Source organism: Phyllobates terribilis, unplaced genomic scaffold (genome assembly GCF_046119375.1).
Source record: "Phyllobates terribilis strain yellow unplaced genomic scaffold, ASM4611937v1 Scaffold_3__8_contigs__length_932513732, whole genome shotgun sequence".
Lineage (NCBI taxonomy): Eukaryota > Metazoa > Chordata > Amphibia > Anura > Dendrobatidae > Phyllobates > Phyllobates terribilis.
In genome coordinates this window covers 12,025,041-12,042,886 of record NW_027362763.1, presented here as the reverse complement: position 1 = coordinate 12,042,886, position 17,846 = coordinate 12,025,041, and the positions used below count along the sequence as shown (strand labels likewise).

The following is a 17,846-nucleotide window of genomic DNA, read 5'->3' as shown; positions in this document are numbered from 1 at the left end:
GAAGTTCTCCTGTAGTGTGTACCAGGCGGAAGTTCTCCTGTGGTGTGTACCAGGCGGCAGTACTCCTGTGATGTGTACTGGGCGGCAGTACTCCTGTGATGTGTACTGGGCGGCAGTTCTCCTGTGGTGTGTACCGGGCGGCAGTACTCCTGTGGTGTGTACCGGGTGGCAGTACTCCTGTGGTCTATACCGGGTACCGGGCGGCAGTACTCCTGTGGTGTAGTGTATACCCGTACCGGGCGGCAGTACTCATGTGGTGTTTGGCTCGGAGACTACATAGGCTTGATTTCATTATGGGAGGACACAGTGTATTTGAATCATCTTTCTTCTTCGTTGAGCGGCTGCGGTGACTTTGTGGCATTTGTCCAAACACTTTGGTGGTTTTCCCCGGAGCTGATATTCATTGATGTTGTAACCTGATCCATAGACTGTTATTATAGGAGGTGGATGATCTGGTGGTTCAGGTGACGGCGACTTTCTGATACTTTGTTTATTCTGCTTCCATGTAGGACAAAGAAGAAAGATCTGCACGGACGTAAGGCACAGACCGCCGGATGTAACTCGCGGGCACGCTCACGTAATCTCCACTTGGTGCTTTTATTTTACCTTTTTGATGAATTGACTCTTTGACTTTGGTTTTTTTACTTGTTGTGGATTTTTCTGTGTCCTCCTGTGGACTCCTCCGTGTCACCCTCCCAGAATTTACAGGAAACCATTCCAATGATGCTGTCCAATGGTACTATTCTCAACACCAGCAACTCCGAGCCAGACACCGATGCTGTGCAGTCACACAAGGTGAGTGATGTCTTACCTCCATCATTATGTCTTGTCATGCAGATTTCATGTTCTGCTCTTTCTGGGAGGGGCGATCTGTCTCCACCTGGGAGGGCCCATCTGTCTCCTCCTGGGAAGACCCATCTGTCTTCTCCTGGGAGGGCCCATCTGTCTCCTTCTGGGAGGGCCGAACTGTCTCCTTCTGGGAGGGCCAAACTGTCTCCTTCTGGGAGGGGCGATCTGTCTCCTGGGAGGGCCCATCTCTCTCCTCCTGGGAAGGCCCCATCTGTCTCCTCCTGGGAGGGCCTGTCTCCTTCTGGGAGGGGCGATCTGTCTCCTTCTGGTAGGAGCGATCGGTCTCCTTCTGGGAGGGGCGATCTGGTTCCTTCTGGGAGGGCTCATCTGCTGCCTCCTGGGAGGGCCCTTCTGCTGCTTCCTGGGAGGGCCCATCTGTTGGCTCCTGTTAGGGCCCATCTGTCGCCTCCTGGGTTATGGCTTTTGTATCTGCTGTGACAATGAGTTATGGAATGAAGGTGACACCTGCTGCACGGAAAATTCATCCACCGTCCTGATAAAGCCGCCACACTCTGCACAATACTCTCGTAACACTGCTGCCTTTCTAGTCACATCAGGCAGGGCATATCCCTAGAGCTCAAGGGCTTGGGCAGCATCATTGTGGAAGGTTAAGAAACTTTATACAACCCCTGGCAAAAATTATGGAATCACCGGGCTCGGAGGATGTTCATTCAGTTGTTTAATGTTGTTGAAAAAAAGCAGATCACAGACATGGCACAAAACTAAAGTCATTTCAAATGGCAACTTTATGGCTTTAAGAAACACTAAAAGAAATCAAGATTAAAAATGTGGTACTCAGTAAGGGTATTTTTTTTTAGACAAAGCAGGGGGAAAAATTATGGAATCACTCAATTCTGAGGAAAAAATTATGGAATCACCCCGTAAATTTTCATTTCCAAAACTAACACCTGCATCAAATTAGATCTGCTCGTTAGTCTGCATCTAAAAAGGAGTGATCACACCTTGGAGAGCTGTTGCACCAAGTGGACTGACATGAATCATGGCTCCAACACGAGAGATGTCAATTGAAACAAAGGAGAGGATTATCAAACTCTTAAAAGAAGGTAAATCATCACGCAATGTTGCAAAAGATGTTGGTTGTTCACAGTCAGCTGTGTCTAAAATCTGGACCAAATACAAACAACATGGGAAGGTTGTTAAAGGCAAACATACTGGTAGACCAAGGAAGACATCAAAGTGTCAAGACCGGAAACTTAAAGCAATATGTCTCCAAAACAGGAAATGCACAACAAAACAAATGAGGAATGAATGGGAGGAAACTGGAGTCAATGTCTGTGACCGAACTGTAAGAAACCGCTTAAAGGAAATGGGATTTACATACAGAAAAGCTAAACATAAGCCATCATTAACACCTAAACCGAAAAAAACAAGGTTACAATGGGCTAAGGAAAAGCAATTGTGGACTGTGGATGACTGGATGAAAGTCATATTCAGTGATGAATCGTGAATCTGCATTGGGCAAGGTGATGATGCTGGAACTTTTGTTTGGTGCCGTTCCAATGAGATTTATAAAGATGACTGCATGAAGAGAACATGCAAATTCTCACAGTCATTGATGATATGGGGCTGCATGTCAGGTAAAGGCACTGGGGAGATGGCTGTCATTACATCTTCAATAAATGCCCAAGTTTACATTGATATTTTGGACAGTTTTCTTATTCCATCAATTGAAAGGTTGTTTGGGGATGATGACATCATTTTTCAAGATGATAATGCATCCTGCCATAGAGCAAAAACTGTGAAAACATTCCTTGAAAGAAGACAGATAAGGTCAATGTCATGGCCTGAAAATAGTCCGGATCTCAATCCAATTGAAAATCTTTGGTGGAAGTTGAAGAAAATGGTCCATGACAAGGCTCCAACCTGCAAAGCTGATCTGGCAACAGCAATCAGAGAAAGTTGGAGCCAGATTGATGAAGAGTACTGTTTGTCACTCATTATGTCCATGCCTCGGAGACTGCAAGCTGTTATAAAAGCCAGAGGTGGTGCAACAAAATACTAGTGATGTATTGGAGTGTTCTTTTGTGTGTTTGTTTTTCATAATTCCATAATTTTTTCCTCAGAATTGAGTGATTCCATAATTTTTTCCCTCTGCTTGGTCTGAAAAAAATTACCCTTACCGAGTACCACATTTTTAATCTTGATTTCTTTAAGTGTTTCTTAAAGCCATAAAGTTGTCATTTGAAATGACTTTAGTTTTGTGCCATGTCTGTCATCTGCTTTTTTTCAACAACATTAAACAACTGAATGAACATCCTCCGAGCCCGGTGATTCCATAATTTTTGCCAGGGGTTGTATGAAGATATACAGTGGGTACGGAAAGTATTCAGACCCCTTTAAATTTTTCACTTTTTGTTTCATTGCAGCAATTTGGTAAATTCTAAAAAGTTCATTTTTTTCTCATTAAAGTCCACTCTGTCCCCATCTGGACTGAAACAAAACAGAAATGTAGAAATTTTTGCAAATTTATTAAAAAAGAAAAACTGAAATATCCCATGGTCATAAGTATTCAGACCCTTTGCTCAGTATTGAGTAGAAGCCCCCTTTTGAGCTAGTACAGCCATGAGTCTTCTTGGGAATGATGCAACAAGTTTTTCACACCTGGATTTGGGGATTCTCGGCCATTCTTCCTGGCAGATCCTCTACAGTTCTGTCAGGTTGGATGGTGAACGTTGGTGGACAGCCATTTTCAGGTCTCTCCAGAGATGCTCAATTGGGTTTAGGTCAGGGCTCTGGCTGCGCCAGTCAAGAATGGTCACAGAGTTGTTCTGAAGCCTCTCCTTTGTTATTTTAGCTGTGTGCTTAGGGTCACTGTCTTGTTGGAAGGTGAACCTTCGGCCAAGTCTGAGGTCCAGAGCACTCTGATAGAGGTTTTCATCCTGGATATCTCTGTACTTGGCCGCATTCATGATTCCTTCAGTTGCAACCAATCGTCCTGTCCCTGCAGCTGAAAAACACCCCCATAGCATGATGCTGCCACCACCATGTTTCACTGTTGGGATTGTATTGGGCAGGTGATGAGCAGTGCCTGGTTTTCTCCACACATACCGCTTAGAATTATCACCAAAAAGTTCTATCTTCGTCTCATCAGACCAGAGAATCTTATTTCTCATAGTCTGGGAGTCCTTCATGTGTTTTTGATTAAACTCTATGTGGGCTTTCATATGTCTTGCACTGATGAGAGGCTTCTGTCGGGCCACTCTGCCATAAAGGCCCGACTGGTGGAGGGCTGCAGTTATAGTTGACTTTGTGGAACTTTCTCCCATCTCCCTACTGCATCTCTGGAGCTCAGCCACAGTGATCTTGGGGTTCTTCTTTAACTCTCACCAAGGCTCTTCTCCCACGATTGCTCAGTTTGGCTGGACGGCCAGGTCTAGGAAGACTTCTGGTGGTCCCAAACTTCTTCCATTTAAGGATTATGGAGGCCACTGTGCTCTTAGGAACCTTGAGTAATGCAGAAATTCTTTTGTAACCTTGGCCAGATCTGTGCCTTGCCACAATTCTGTCTCTGAGCTCCTTGGGCAGTTCCTTTGAGCTCATGATTCTCATTTGGTCTGACATGCACTGTGAGCGGTGAGGTCTTATATAGACAGGTGTGTGCCTTTCCAAATCAAGTCCTATCAGTTTAATTAAACACAGCTGGACTCCAATGATGGAGTAGAACCATCTCAAGGAGGATCACAAGGAAATGGACAGCATGTGACTTACATATGAATGTCTGAGCAAAGGGTCTGAATACTTATGACCATGTGATATTTCAGTTTTTCTTTTTTAATAAATTTGCAAAAATTTCTACATTTCTGTTTTTTTTTCAGTCAAGATGGGGTGCAGAGTGTACATTAATGAGAAGAAAATGAACTTTTTAGAATTTACCAAATGGCTGCAATGAAACAAAGAGTGAAAAATGTAAAGGGGTCTGAACACTTCCCGTACCAACTGTAATACAATTTGCCTCTATCTCCATTTATGAACCATTTCTTTTCCTCCTCCACCTCCTGAACTCCTCGTTCAAGCAGTAAAAAATGCTAAAATCCTCCTTCAAATGACAGATGGCCAGGTCACTTATTGATCAGATCACCGCTGATTATTGAAGTCAATGGAAAGGAGAGGCGGTGCAGGAAAAAGCTGAGAGAGAGGCAGAGACACACAGACAGCTCTTTCTAGTGAGTGTTTTATCTCACTCTACTGCTGTATAAAGTTCTCCATGCTGATACTTTCTCTTGTTTTATCTCACCCGAGAGAAGGAATAACTACACTGCTGCATAATCTTTTATATGCTGATGTTTCTAGTAAGTCTTTATCTCATTCCAGAGCTGGAATAACCGCTGCTCTGCTCAGTACTGTATAATTTTAAGTAAGTGTTTATATCATCACGGAGCACTGTTCAAGGCTTCACAACTTAGTACTGCTGTATAATGTCTTTCATATTGCTGAAGCTTCTAGTGTTATAATTCCTCTCACAGCTGGATTCACAGATATGTTGCTCAGCATTACTGTACAAAGACAGCTACTCAGCTCTGGACTGCTGTCCTCCATGTTGCTGAAGTTTGTAGTGGGTGTTTTATTTTACCCCAATGTTACCTTCACAACTACGCTGCTTCGTACTCCTGTATAATGTCCCCCCTGCTTCTTCTTTCTCCTAAATGTTATCTCACCCCACAGCGGGACAAACAGCTATGCTGTTCAGTACTGCTGTATAGTGTTCTCCATGCCGATGCTTTCTTTTAAGTATTATCTCATCACAGAGCTGGATTCACAACTGCACTGCTCAGTACCGATGAATAATATTCTCCATACTGATGCTTTATAGTAAGCTTTTATCTCATCACAGAGCTGGATACACAACTACACTGCTCAGTACCGATGAATAATATTCTCCATACTGATGCTTTATAGTAAGCTTTTATCTCATCACAGAGCTGGATTCACAACTACACTGCTCAGTACCGATGAATAATATTCTCCATACTGATGCTTTATAGTAAGCTTTTATCTCATCACAGAGCTGGATTCACAACTACACTGCTCAGTACTGATGAATAATATTCTCCATACTGATGCTTTATAGTAAGCTTTTATCTCATCACAGAGCTGGATACACAACTACACTGCTCAGTACCGATGAATAATATTCTCCATACTGATGCTTTATAGTAAGCTTTTATCTCATCACTGTTAGAACCTTGCTGTTAGGTTTTTTTTCCTTTGCTGGTCACATGACCTTGTTGGCCTATTTAATCCTGCTCCGCCCTTCTGGCTTTGCTGGACTTCATTGTATATCTACTTTCTAGCTAGCCTGTGCTCTGTATCTAACTCTGTTAGTTTGCTTGGTCTACGGACCTCTATGTTCTATCTATTTTGTTTGTTCGTCTGTCTGCTACTATTTCTGTTAGGAGGTGTCCCATATTCCTCCCAGTCCTTAGTACTTGTAGGGATTCCCTCCCCAAATCTATAGGTCTCCGTACAGACTAGATTAGGACTTTAGCAGGTCTGATCGCAGGATCAGGTTCCCTGTTACATCGTAGGGATTCAGCTGAGTCTTATAGTAGGGACAGATCTCCTCTCTTTCCTTAGCTTTGGTAGCAGAACATAACAGTAAGTCCAGCCTGTAAATTCTCTAAGGAAAGATTTTTTTTGTTCCATCATGGTGTCGGTTCAGGATTTGGCTAAACACCTGCAGGGACTCTCTCTGGAGGTGGCCGAGCTCCGTCAGCACGTGAGTAACTGTCCTGGAGCATATTTCTTGGAGCCTAAGGTATGTTTGCCGGATTTATTTTTTGGTGAACATCGAGAATTTTTTTCATTCAAAAATGCTTGCTTATTGTATTTTCGTTTGAGACCCAAGTCCTCTGGGGATGAATCCCAGCGCATAGGGTTCATAATGTCACTTTTGCGCAAAGAGCCTCAGGAGTGGGCCTTTTCTTTGCAACCTAGTGATGCATGCTTCAGATCAGTGGATAGTTTTTTTTCTGCTTTGGGGCTATTATATGATGATCCTGACCGTGTCGCATCAGCTGAGACTGAGTTGAGACGTTTAAAACAAGGATCAGGTAATATGGAAAAATATTGTACTCATTTTCGTCGTTGGTCCACTCAAACAGGGTGGAACGATTCTGCTCTGAAAAGTCTATTTCTTGCTGGGCTCAGTGAAAGGGTTAAAGACCTGCTAATTGCTTATCCTACACCTGAAGATTTGCAACAGGCTATGCAATTAGCTATACGGGTGGATAGAAGACTGCGTGCTAGGGTTAATGAGAGCAAATCCTCTGCTATGTCAGTTTCTGGTTATGATAATGTGTGTACTAACAGTGGTGAACCGATGGAGATTGGATCGGTGGCACCTCGCTCTCAAGAAAAACACCGTCGTTTTTCGCAAGGCTTGTGTTTCTATTGCGGAAAATCTGGTCATTTGATTAAAGGCTGTGAGCTTCGTATGAAGAAAGAAAAAAAAATGGTCAGTCACGCCCGTATTGCCTGTTTAAATTCCAAGGGTGTATTTTTAGCTGCTTCCACGATTGCTCAGGAAAAATTAATGGAATTTCGGGTGTTTGTTGATTGCGGGTCTACTCTGAATGTTATTGATGGGGGATTCGTGGAAAAACTCAATTTAAAACCTGAACCTTTATCATCCTCCATTGCTGTGGTTTCTGTGGATGGTTCCCCTTTGAAGAATATTACTCTCAAGGTCAGTGAATTTCCTCTCACTATTAATGGTGTTCACCATGAGAAATTGGATTTGGTAGTGTTGAATAACTTGCCTTCTCCAGTAATATTGGGATTGCCCTGGTTAAAATGTCACAATCCTGTACTGGATTGGTCTACCAGTGAAATTAAATCCTGGAGCCATAAATGTTATGACAAGTGTTGTAACGGGCGTATTGCAGCTTTGGATAGGGGAGAATTGCCTGTTCCTATTCAGGATTTTTGGAGAGTTTTTTCTGAGAAGGAATCGCAGGTTTTGCCTCCCCATAGAGACTATGATTGTTCTATTGAATTTGTCCCTGGAGCGACTCTTCCTAAAAGTCGTTTATTTACCCTTACTATTCCTGAGAGGAAGGCTTTGGAGGAATACATACAGACAAGCTTGGCCGCCGGTCACATTAGGCCCTCTAAGTCTCCTGTGGCGGTTGGATTTTTTTTTGTTAAAAAAAAGGACGGCGGTTTACGTCCTTGTCTGGATTTTCGTGAGATTAACAAAATTACGGTACGCAATCCTTACCCACTGCCATTGATTCCTGATCTGTTTAACCAGTTATTGGGGGCCAAGTGGTTCTCTAAAATTGACCTTAAGGGGGCATACAATCTGTTGCGCATGAAGGAGGGTGACGAATGGAAGACTGCTTTTAACACTCCTGTGGGTCATTTTGAGAATCTGGTTATGCCTTTTGGTCTTACTAATGCTCCTGCATTTTTTCAGAATCTGATTAATGACATCCTTAGACCTTTGATCGGTAAAAATGTGGTTGTGTATTTGGATGACATTTTGATTTATTCGCCAGATCTGGAGTCTCATTGGCGGAGCGTGCGTGAGGTATTACAGTTATTAATGGACAATTCGCTTTTTGCTAAGCTGGAGAAATGTGAGTTCGCTGTACAGAGAATCAGTTTTTTGGGCTACATTATCTCCAGCAAAGGTTTTGAGATGGACCCGGTTAAGGTTCAGGCGGTTCAGGAATGGCCTAGGCCTATTGGTTTGAAATCGATACAGAGGTTTTTGGGTTTCGCCAATTACTATAGAAAATTCATAAAAAATTTTTCTAGTATTGTCAAACCTCTGACTGATCTCACCAGGAAAGGTGCTGATGCGGTTCAGTGGTCTTCTGAGGCCATTGAAGCTTTTGTGTATCTCAAGGAGAGGTTCACCTCTGCTCCCATCCTTATGCAGCCTGATGTTACTAGGCCGTTTTTGGTTGAGGTTGATGCTTCCTCTGTGGGGGTTGGCGCAGTATTGTCTCAGGATAACGGGGATGGATTACATCCCTGTGCATTTTTTTCAAAAAAATTTTCGGAGACTGAACTGAATTACGATATTGGTAATCGGGAATTATTGGCTATTAAACTCGCATTTGAACACTGGCGCCACTTCTTGGAAGGTGCGGAATTTCCCGTTCAGGTTCTTACGGATCATAAAAATCTGATATATCTTGACGCTGCCAAGCGCCTGAATGCCCGTCAGGCTAGGTGGGCACTGTTTTTCTCGCGGTTTAATTTCTCCGTTACTTACATCCCTGGTACTAAGAATGTTAAGGCGGATGCCTTGTCTCGCAGTTTTTCTCCCATAGTCGGTGCTGAGAAAGAGGAAAACATTTTACAAGAAGGTGTTGTGATAGCTGCTTTAGACTCCGTTTTGGAAGATGAGATTCTTAAAGCTCAGGAGAATGCCCCATCTAACACTCCTCATGGGAGGTTGTTTGTGCCTGGGACCTTTAGGAGAGATTTGTTTGTTGAGTGTCACGAATCTCGGTTGGCAGGTCATCCCGGAATCTCTGAGACCAAGAGACTGGTGGGTCGCAGTTTTTAGTGGCCTGGATGGCAGAAGGAAGTCATTAAGTGGGTGCGCCAATGTACTATATGTGCTAGATCTAAGTCCTCACATACTCCTGCTGCGGGGTTGCTTTGTCCTTTGGAGGTCCCCAGTGCTCCTTGGACACATTTGGCTATGGACTTTATAACTGACCTTCCCCCCTCTGAGGGTTTTACTGTCATCTGGGTGGTCGTGGACCGTTTTAGCAAGATGTGTCACTTGGTTCCCTTCGTCAAACTGCCCTGCGCTAAAACTCTCGCTAAGGCCTTTGTCAAGGAAATTGTCAGACTTCATGGCGTTCCTACTGACATTGTTTCTGATAGGGGTCCTCAGTTCGTGGCTCGTTTTTGGCGTGCCTTTTGTGACAGGTTGGGAATTCATTTGTCGTTTTCGTCCGGATATCATCCTGAATCTAATGGCCAGACAGAAAGGAAAAACCAGGATGTTGAGCAGTTCTTGCGTTGTTTTGTGGCAGACAATCAAGAGGGGTGTTCTGAGTTTCTGCCACTTGCCGAATTTGCTCTGAACAATCATACATCTTCTTCTGCTGGTTGTTCGCCTTTTTTTTGTTGTTCTGGGAGACATCCGTCGTTTGGGTCGTTCTCCAAGTTGGGATCTGCCGTGCCTGAGGAGGAGAATTTTTCCGGTGATTTGGAAAGAGTTTGGACGGATGTGCGTGGTAATCTTCAGGAGGCCAACAGAAAATCTAAAGACTACTTTGATAGGAAACGACAGGAGGTTTTGTTCGCTGTTGGTGACATGGTTTGGTTGTCCTCTAGGAATCTGCGGTTGAGGATTCCTTCTAAGAAATTGGGTCCCAAGTTTGTAGGGCCCTTTAAGGTGCTTCAGGTTGTCAACCAATCTGCTGTTAGGTTGGAGGTTCCTACCTCCTGGAGAATTAATCCGGTCTTTCATGTCTCTCTGTTAAAAAAAAGCTGTTGTGTCGGATGGTGACGCCTCTGCCTCTGTTCCTCCGGTGGTGGAGGACGGGGAATATGAAATTTCTCGCATCCTTGACTCTAGACGGTATAGAGGTAGTTTGCAGTATCTTGTGGCCTGGAAAGGTTTCGGACCCGAGGATAACTCTTGGGTGAGGTCAGATGATGTTTCCGCGTCCAGACTTATCAGAGCGTTTCACAGGAGATTTCCTGATAAGCCTGGTCCTAGGGGATCCGGAGGATCCTCTTAGAAGGGGGGGTACTGTTAGAACCTTGCTGTTAGGTTTTTTTTCCTTTGCTGGTCACATGACCTTGTTGGCCTATTTAATCCTGCTCCGCCCTTCTGGCTTTGCTGGACTTCATTGTATATCTACTTTCTAGCTAGCCTGTGCTCTGTATCTAACTCTGTTAGTTTGCTTGGTCTTCGGACCTCTATGTTCTATCTATTTTGTTTGTTCGTCTGTCTGCTACTATTTCTGTTAGGAGGTGTCCCATATTCCTCCCAGTCCTTAGTACTTGTAGGGATTCCCTCCCCAAATCTATAGGTCTCCGTACAGACTAGATTAGGACTTTAGCAGGTCTGATCGCAGGATCAGGTTCCCTGTTACATCGTAGGGATTCAGCTGAGTCTTATAGTAGGGACAGATCTCTCCTCTTTCCTTAGCTTTGGTAGCAGAACATAACAATCACAGAGCTGGATTCACAACTACACTGCTCAGTACCGATGAATAATATTCTCCATACTGATGCTTTATAGTAAGCTTTTATCTCATCACAGAGCTGGATACACAACTACACTGCTCAGTACCGATGAATAATATTCTCCATACTGATGCTTTATAGTAAGCTTTTATCTCATCACAGAGCTGGATTCACAAATACACTGCTCAGTACCGATGAATAATATTCTCCATACTGATGCTTTATAGTAAGCTTTTATCTCATCACAGAGCTGGATAAACAACTACACTGCTCAGTACCGATGAATAATATTCTCCATACTGATGCTTTATAGTAAGCTTTTATCTCATCACAGAGCTGGATACACAACTACACTGCTCAGTACCGCTGTATAATATTCTCCGTACTGATCCTTTATAGTAAGCTTTTATCTCATCACAGAGCTGGATACACAACTACACTGCTCAGTACCGATGAATAATATTCTCCATACTGATGCTTTATAGTAAGCTTTTATCTCATCACAGAGCTGGATACACAACTACACTACTCAGTACCGATGAATAATATTCTCCATACTGATGCTTTTGACCATTTGTTATATAGAGACAGGAAAACAGGAATATTTCATGTCTGTGTGTTGTGTATACAGAAGACATCATAGCAGCTCTTCTCCTCCCACTAGCTCAGAGTGCTAACTGGAGATTAGAGATAGAGACTTCAAAGTGGAAAACCAGTGAAAATGCAGAATACAAGTCAGAAAATGGCCAGAAATAGTGTTATTCTTCATTTACACAAAGGACAGCTTATTCTGAAAAGTGAAACTGTCAGATCAACCCCCCAAACCGCAGGTGTTTGAAGTGTAAATCCATTGACACCTTTATATCTTCTATCTGTTGCTGCATTACTGAGTAATTAACTTTATCACTAATGTGCAAATGAGGTGTTAAATGCTCTGGGAGTGCCAGAGCACTTCCCGGGCTTTCGCCCTCTGAGGTTGTTTCTCCCCTCCCAGCACCAGCCTCTTTAGCTGGATTGACAGATCGGGGGTCTGATTTTCTTTCCCAGTGCCTGACATCACACAGTGAGCTATCAATCAAGCTGAAGAGGCTGGTGCTAGGGGAGAAGAAGCATCCTCAGGAGACAGAGACTTGGGAAGTGCTCTGTCACACCTAGAGCACTTAACGCCTGATATGAATGAAACCACTAATTACTCAGGAATGCAGTAACAGCTAGAAAAGATAAAAGGGTTGATGGATTTACACCTCAAAGACCTGTCTGCCCCTATGTGTGCGGTTTGGGCGGTTGATCTTACTGACAGTTTCCCTTTAATTGTACATAATATAAACCGTTTCTGTGCCGTAAACAGCCTGGACTCCTGACTGACACATTGTAACGCCGCTGCTGATGTGTTCAGCTCACAGAGCCTTGTCTAGATGGGATACAGCGGCATCCACGTCTCCTCTGAGAGCAGGACTCGCTGACGACAGGGACTATAGTAAGGCTGCACGTGTCAGACCTTCGCTTCTTTCATCACGGGATGATGGGGGTCCCTATGGTGGGATCACAAAACTGTCATACATCCCTGTCACATTAAGGTGTTCAGCCGGTCGCGTGATATGAACAACGCAGCGCCAGTTGTGTGATGCGGGATATAGAATATGTGTGTGTGTACAGTCATGGCCGAAAGTGTTGGCACCCTTGAAATTGTTCCAGAAAATGAAGTATTTCTCCCAGAAAATTATCGTACACACATACAATCTTTCCATTGTGTGTCTGTGTGTGCCACATTAAGTATGGAGAACAGAAAGAGGAGTAGAGAACTGTCTGAGGACATGAGAACCAAAATTGTTGAAAAATATCAACAATCTCCAGCTTACAAGTCCATCTCCAGAGATCTTGATGTTCCTTTGTCCACAGTGCACAAAATAATCAAGAAGTTTACAACCCAAGGCACTGTAGCTAATCTACCTGGACGTGGATAGCAGAGAAAAACTGATGAAAGATTGTAATGCAGTACGGATGGTGGATAAGCAGCACCAATCAAGGTCTAAAGAAATTCAAGCTGTCCTGCAGGCTCAGGGTGCATCATTGTCAGTGCGAACTGTTTGTCGACATGTGGATGAAATGAAACGCTATGGCAGGAGAGCAGGGAGGACCGCACTGCTGACACAGAGACATAAAAAAAGCTAGTCTGCAGTTTGCCAAAATGTAGGTGAGTAAGCCAAAATCCTTCTGGGAAAGCATCTTGTGGACAGATGAGACCAGGATAAAGCTTTTTGGTAAAGCACATCATTTTACTATTTACCGAAAACGGAATGAAGCCCACAAAGAAAAGAACACAGCACCTACAGTCAGATATGGTGGAGGGTCACGGTTGTTTTGCTGCCTCTGGTACTGGGTGCTTTAACTGTGTGCAAGACATTATGAAATGTGATGATTACCAAAGGATTTTGGGTGGCAATGTAGTACCCAATGTCCGATAGCTGGGTTTGCATCCTAGGTCATGAGTCTTCCAGCACGACAATGACCCCAAACATACTTCAAGAAGCCCCCAGAAATGGATGGAAACAAAGCGCTGGAGAGTTCTGAAGTGGCAGCAATGAGTCCGGATGTAAATCCCATTGATCACCTGTTGGGTGATCTTACAATTGCTGTTCGGAGAAGACGTCTTCACACATGAGCGACCTGGAGCAGATTGTAAGAAAAGTCCAAGATCCCAGCTGAGGAGGAAGAAGCTGATGGTTATAGGAAGCGACTGACTGCAGCTATTTATTCTAGAGGACGTGCAATCTAATAATAAGTGGATTGTGCCAACAATTTTGTCTAGTTCATTTTTGGGGTTTTGTGTGAAATTATGTCCAATTTGCCTATTTTTCTCTTTTTTTTTGTGTTCTTATAAACACAAAGGAAATAAACATGTGTATAACAAAATGTGTGTAATTGTGATAATTATATATAATTATATGGGAGAAAATTCTTCAAGGGTGCCAACACTTTCAACCATGACTGATATGTAAGTACAGTACAGACCAAAAGTTTGGACACACCTTCTCATTTAAAGATTTTTCTGTATTTTCATGACTATGCAAATTGTACATTCACACTGAAGGTATCAAAACTATGAATTACCACATGTGGAATTATATACTTAACAAAAATGTGTGAAACAGCTGAAAATATGTCTTATATTCTAGGTTCTTCACAGTAGCCCCCTTTTGCTTTGATGACTGCTTTGCACACTCTTGGCATTCTCTTGATGAGCTTCAAGAGGTAGTCACCGGAAATGGTCTTCCAACAATCTTGAAGGAGTTCCCAGAGATGCTTAGCAATTGTTGGCCCTTTTGCCTTCACTCTGCGGTCCAGCTCACCCCAAACCATCTCGATTGGGTTCAGGTCTGGTGACTGTGGAGGCCAGGTCATCTGGCGTAGCCCCCCATCACTCTCCTTCTTGGTCAAATAGCCCTTACACAGCCTGGAGGTGTGTTTGGGGTCATTGTCCTGTTGAAAAATAAATGATGGTCCAACTAAACGCAAACCGGATGGAATAGCATGCCGCTGCAAGATGCTGTGGTAGCCATGCTGGTTCAGTATGCCTTCAATTTTGAATAAATCCCCAACAGTGTCACCAGCAAAGCCCCCCCACACCATCACACCTCCTCCTCCATGCTTCACGGTGGGAACCAGGCATGTAGAGTCCATCCGTTCACCTTTTCTGCATCGCACAAAGACACGGTGGTTGGAACCAAAGATCTCAAATTTGGACTCATCAGACCAAAGCACAGATTTCCACTGGTCTAATGTCCATTCCTTGTGTTCTTTAGCCCAAACAAGTCTCTTCTGCTTGTTGCCTGTCCTTAGCAGGGGTTTCCTAGCAGCTATTTTACCATGAAGGCCTGCTGCACAAAGTCTCCTCTTAACAGTTGTTGAAGAGATGTGTCTGCTGCTAGAACTCTGTGTGGCATTGACCTGGTCTCTAATCTGAGCTGCTGGTAACCTGCGATTTCTGAGGCTGGTGACTCGGATAAACTTATCCTCAGAAGCAGAGGTGACTCTTGGTCTTCCTTTCCTGGGGCGGTCCTCATGTGAGCCAATTTCTTTGTAGCTCTTGATGGTTTTTGCAACTGCACTTGGGGACACTTTCAAAGTTTGCCCATTTTTTTCGCACTGACTGACCTTCATTTCTTAAAGTAATGATGGCCACTCGTTTTTCTTTACTTAGCTCCTTGTTTCTTGCCATAATACAAATTCTAACAGTCTATTCAGTAGGACTATCAGCTGTGTATCCACTAGACTTCTGCACAACACAACTGATGGTCCCAACCCCATTTATAAGGCAAGAAATCCCACTTATTAAACCTGACAGGGCACACCTGTGAAGTGAAGACCATTTCCGGTGACTACCTCTTGAAGCTCATCAAGAGAATGCCAAGAGTGTGCAAAGCAGTCATCAAAGCAAAAGGTGGCTACTGTGAAGAACCTAGAATATAAGACATATTTTCAGTGGTTTCACACTTTTTTGTTAAGTATATAATTCCACATGTGTTAATTCATAGTTTTGATGCCTTCAGTGTGAATGTACAATGTTCATAGTCATGAAAATACAGAAAAATCTTTAAATGAGAAGGTGTCTCCAAACTTTTGGTCTGTACTGTATATATATATATATATATATATATATATATATATATATATATATATATATATATACACTGCTCAAAAAAATAAAGGGAACACTGAAACAACAGAATATAACTCCAAGTAAATGAAACTTCTGTGAAATCAAACTGTTCACTTAGGAAGCAACACTGATTGACAATCAATTTCACATGCTGATGTGCAAATGGAATAGACGATAGATGGAAATTATTGGCAATTATCAAGACACCCTCAATAAAGGAATGGTTCTGCAGCTGGGGACCACAGACCACATCTCAGTACCAATGCTTTCTGGCTGATGTTTTGGTCACTTTTGAATGTTGGTTGTGCTTTCACACTCGTGGTAGCATAAGACGGACTCTACAACCCACAGAAGTTGCTCAGGTAGTGCAGCTCATTCAGGATGGCACATCAATGCGAGCTGTGGCAAGAAGGTTTGCTGTGTCTGCCAGCGTAGTGTCCAGAGGCTGGAGGCGCTACCAGGAGACAGGCCAGTACACCAGGAGACGTGGAGGGGGCCGTAGGAGGGCAACAACCCAGCAGAAGGACCTCTACCGCCGCCTTTGTGCAAGGAGGAACAGGAGGAGCACTGCCAGAGCCCTGCAAAATGACCTCCAGCAGCCCACAAATGTGCATGTGTCTGCACAAACGGTTAGAAACCGACTCCATGAGGGTGGTATGAGGGCCCGACGTCCACAGATGGGGGTTGTGCTAACAGCCCAACACCGTGCAGGACGCTTGGCATTTGCCATAGAACACCAGGATTGGCAAAGTGGCCACTGGCGCCCTGTGCTCTTCACAGATGAAAGCAGGTTCACACTGAGCACATGTGACAGACGTGACAGAGTCTGGAGACGCCGTGGAGAGCGATCTGCTGCCTGCAACATCCTTCAGCATGACCGGTTTGGCAGTGGGTCAGTAATGGTGTGGGGTGGCATTTCTTTGGAGGGCCGCACAGCCCTCCATGTGCTCGCCAGAGGTAGCCTGACTGCCAGTAGGTACCTAGATGAGATCCTCAGACCCTTGTGAGACCATATGCTGGTGCGGTTGGCCCTAGGTTCCTCCTAATGCAGGACAATGCCAGACCTCATGTGGCTGGAGTGTCAGCAGTTCCTGCAAGATGAAGACATTGAAGCTATGGACTGGCCGCCCGTTCCCCAGACCTGAATCCGATTGAACACATCTGGGACATCATGTCTCGCTCCATCCACCAACATCACGTTGCACCACACACTGTCCAGGAGTTGGCGGATGCTTTAGTCCAGGTCTGGGAGGAGATCCCACAGGAGACCATCCGCAACCTCATCAGGAGCATGTCCAGGCATTGTAGGGAGGTCATACAGGCACGTGGAGGTCACACACAATACTCAGCCTCATCAGGAGCATGCCCAGGCGTTGTAGGGAGGTCATACAGGCACGTGGAGGCCACACACAATACTCAGCCTCATGAGGAGCATGCCCAGGCGTTGTAGGGAGGTCATACAGGCACGTGGAGGCCACACACAATACTCAGCCTCATCAGGAGCATGCCCAGGCGTTGTAGGGAGGTCATACAGGCACGTGGAGGCCACACACAATACTGAGCCTCATCAGGAGCATGCCCAGGCGTTGTAGGGAGGTCATACAGGCACGTGGAGGCCTCACACAATACTCAGCCTCATCAGGAGCATGCCCAGGCGTTGTAGGGAGGTCATACAGGCACGTGGGGGCCACACACAATACTCAGCCTCATCAGGAGCATGCCCAGGCGTTGTAGGGAGGTCATACAGGCACGTGGAGGCCACACACAATACTCAGCCTCATCAGGAGCATGCCCAGGCGTTGTAGGGAGGTCATACAGGCACGTGGAGGCCACACACAATACTCAGCCTCATCAGGAGCATGCCCAGGCGTTGTATAGAGGTCATACAGGCACGTGGAGGCCACACACAATACTCAGCCTCATCAGGAGCATACCCAGGCGTTGTAGGGAGGTCAAACAGGCACGTGGAGGCCACACACAATACTCAGCTTCATCAGGAGCATGCCCAGGCGTTGTAGGGAGGTCATACAGGCACGTGGAGGCCACACACAATACTCGGCCTCATCAGGAGCATGCCCAGGCGTTGTAGTGAGGTCATACAGGCACGTGGAGGCCACACACAATACTCAGCCTCATCAGGAGCATGCCCAGG

At 44.6% G+C, this 17,846-nt stretch overlaps 1 protein-coding gene across 2 annotated transcripts in view; it reads left to right on the top strand.

The window, feature by feature from the left end:
- The window catches only part of DNMT3A (DNA methyltransferase 3 alpha), a 473,310-nt gene that overhangs the window by 25,953 nt on the left and 429,511 nt on the right, over window positions 1-17,846 (top strand). For both annotated transcript variants that reach the window (XM_073673658.1, XM_073673656.1), the window contains exon 2: window positions 510-795. In XM_073673658.1, the coding sequence (XP_073529759.1) occupies window positions 721-795 (75 nt within the window). In that variant the 5' untranslated portion in view covers window positions 510-720. The remainder of the gene's footprint in view (window positions 1-509; window positions 796-17,846) is intronic.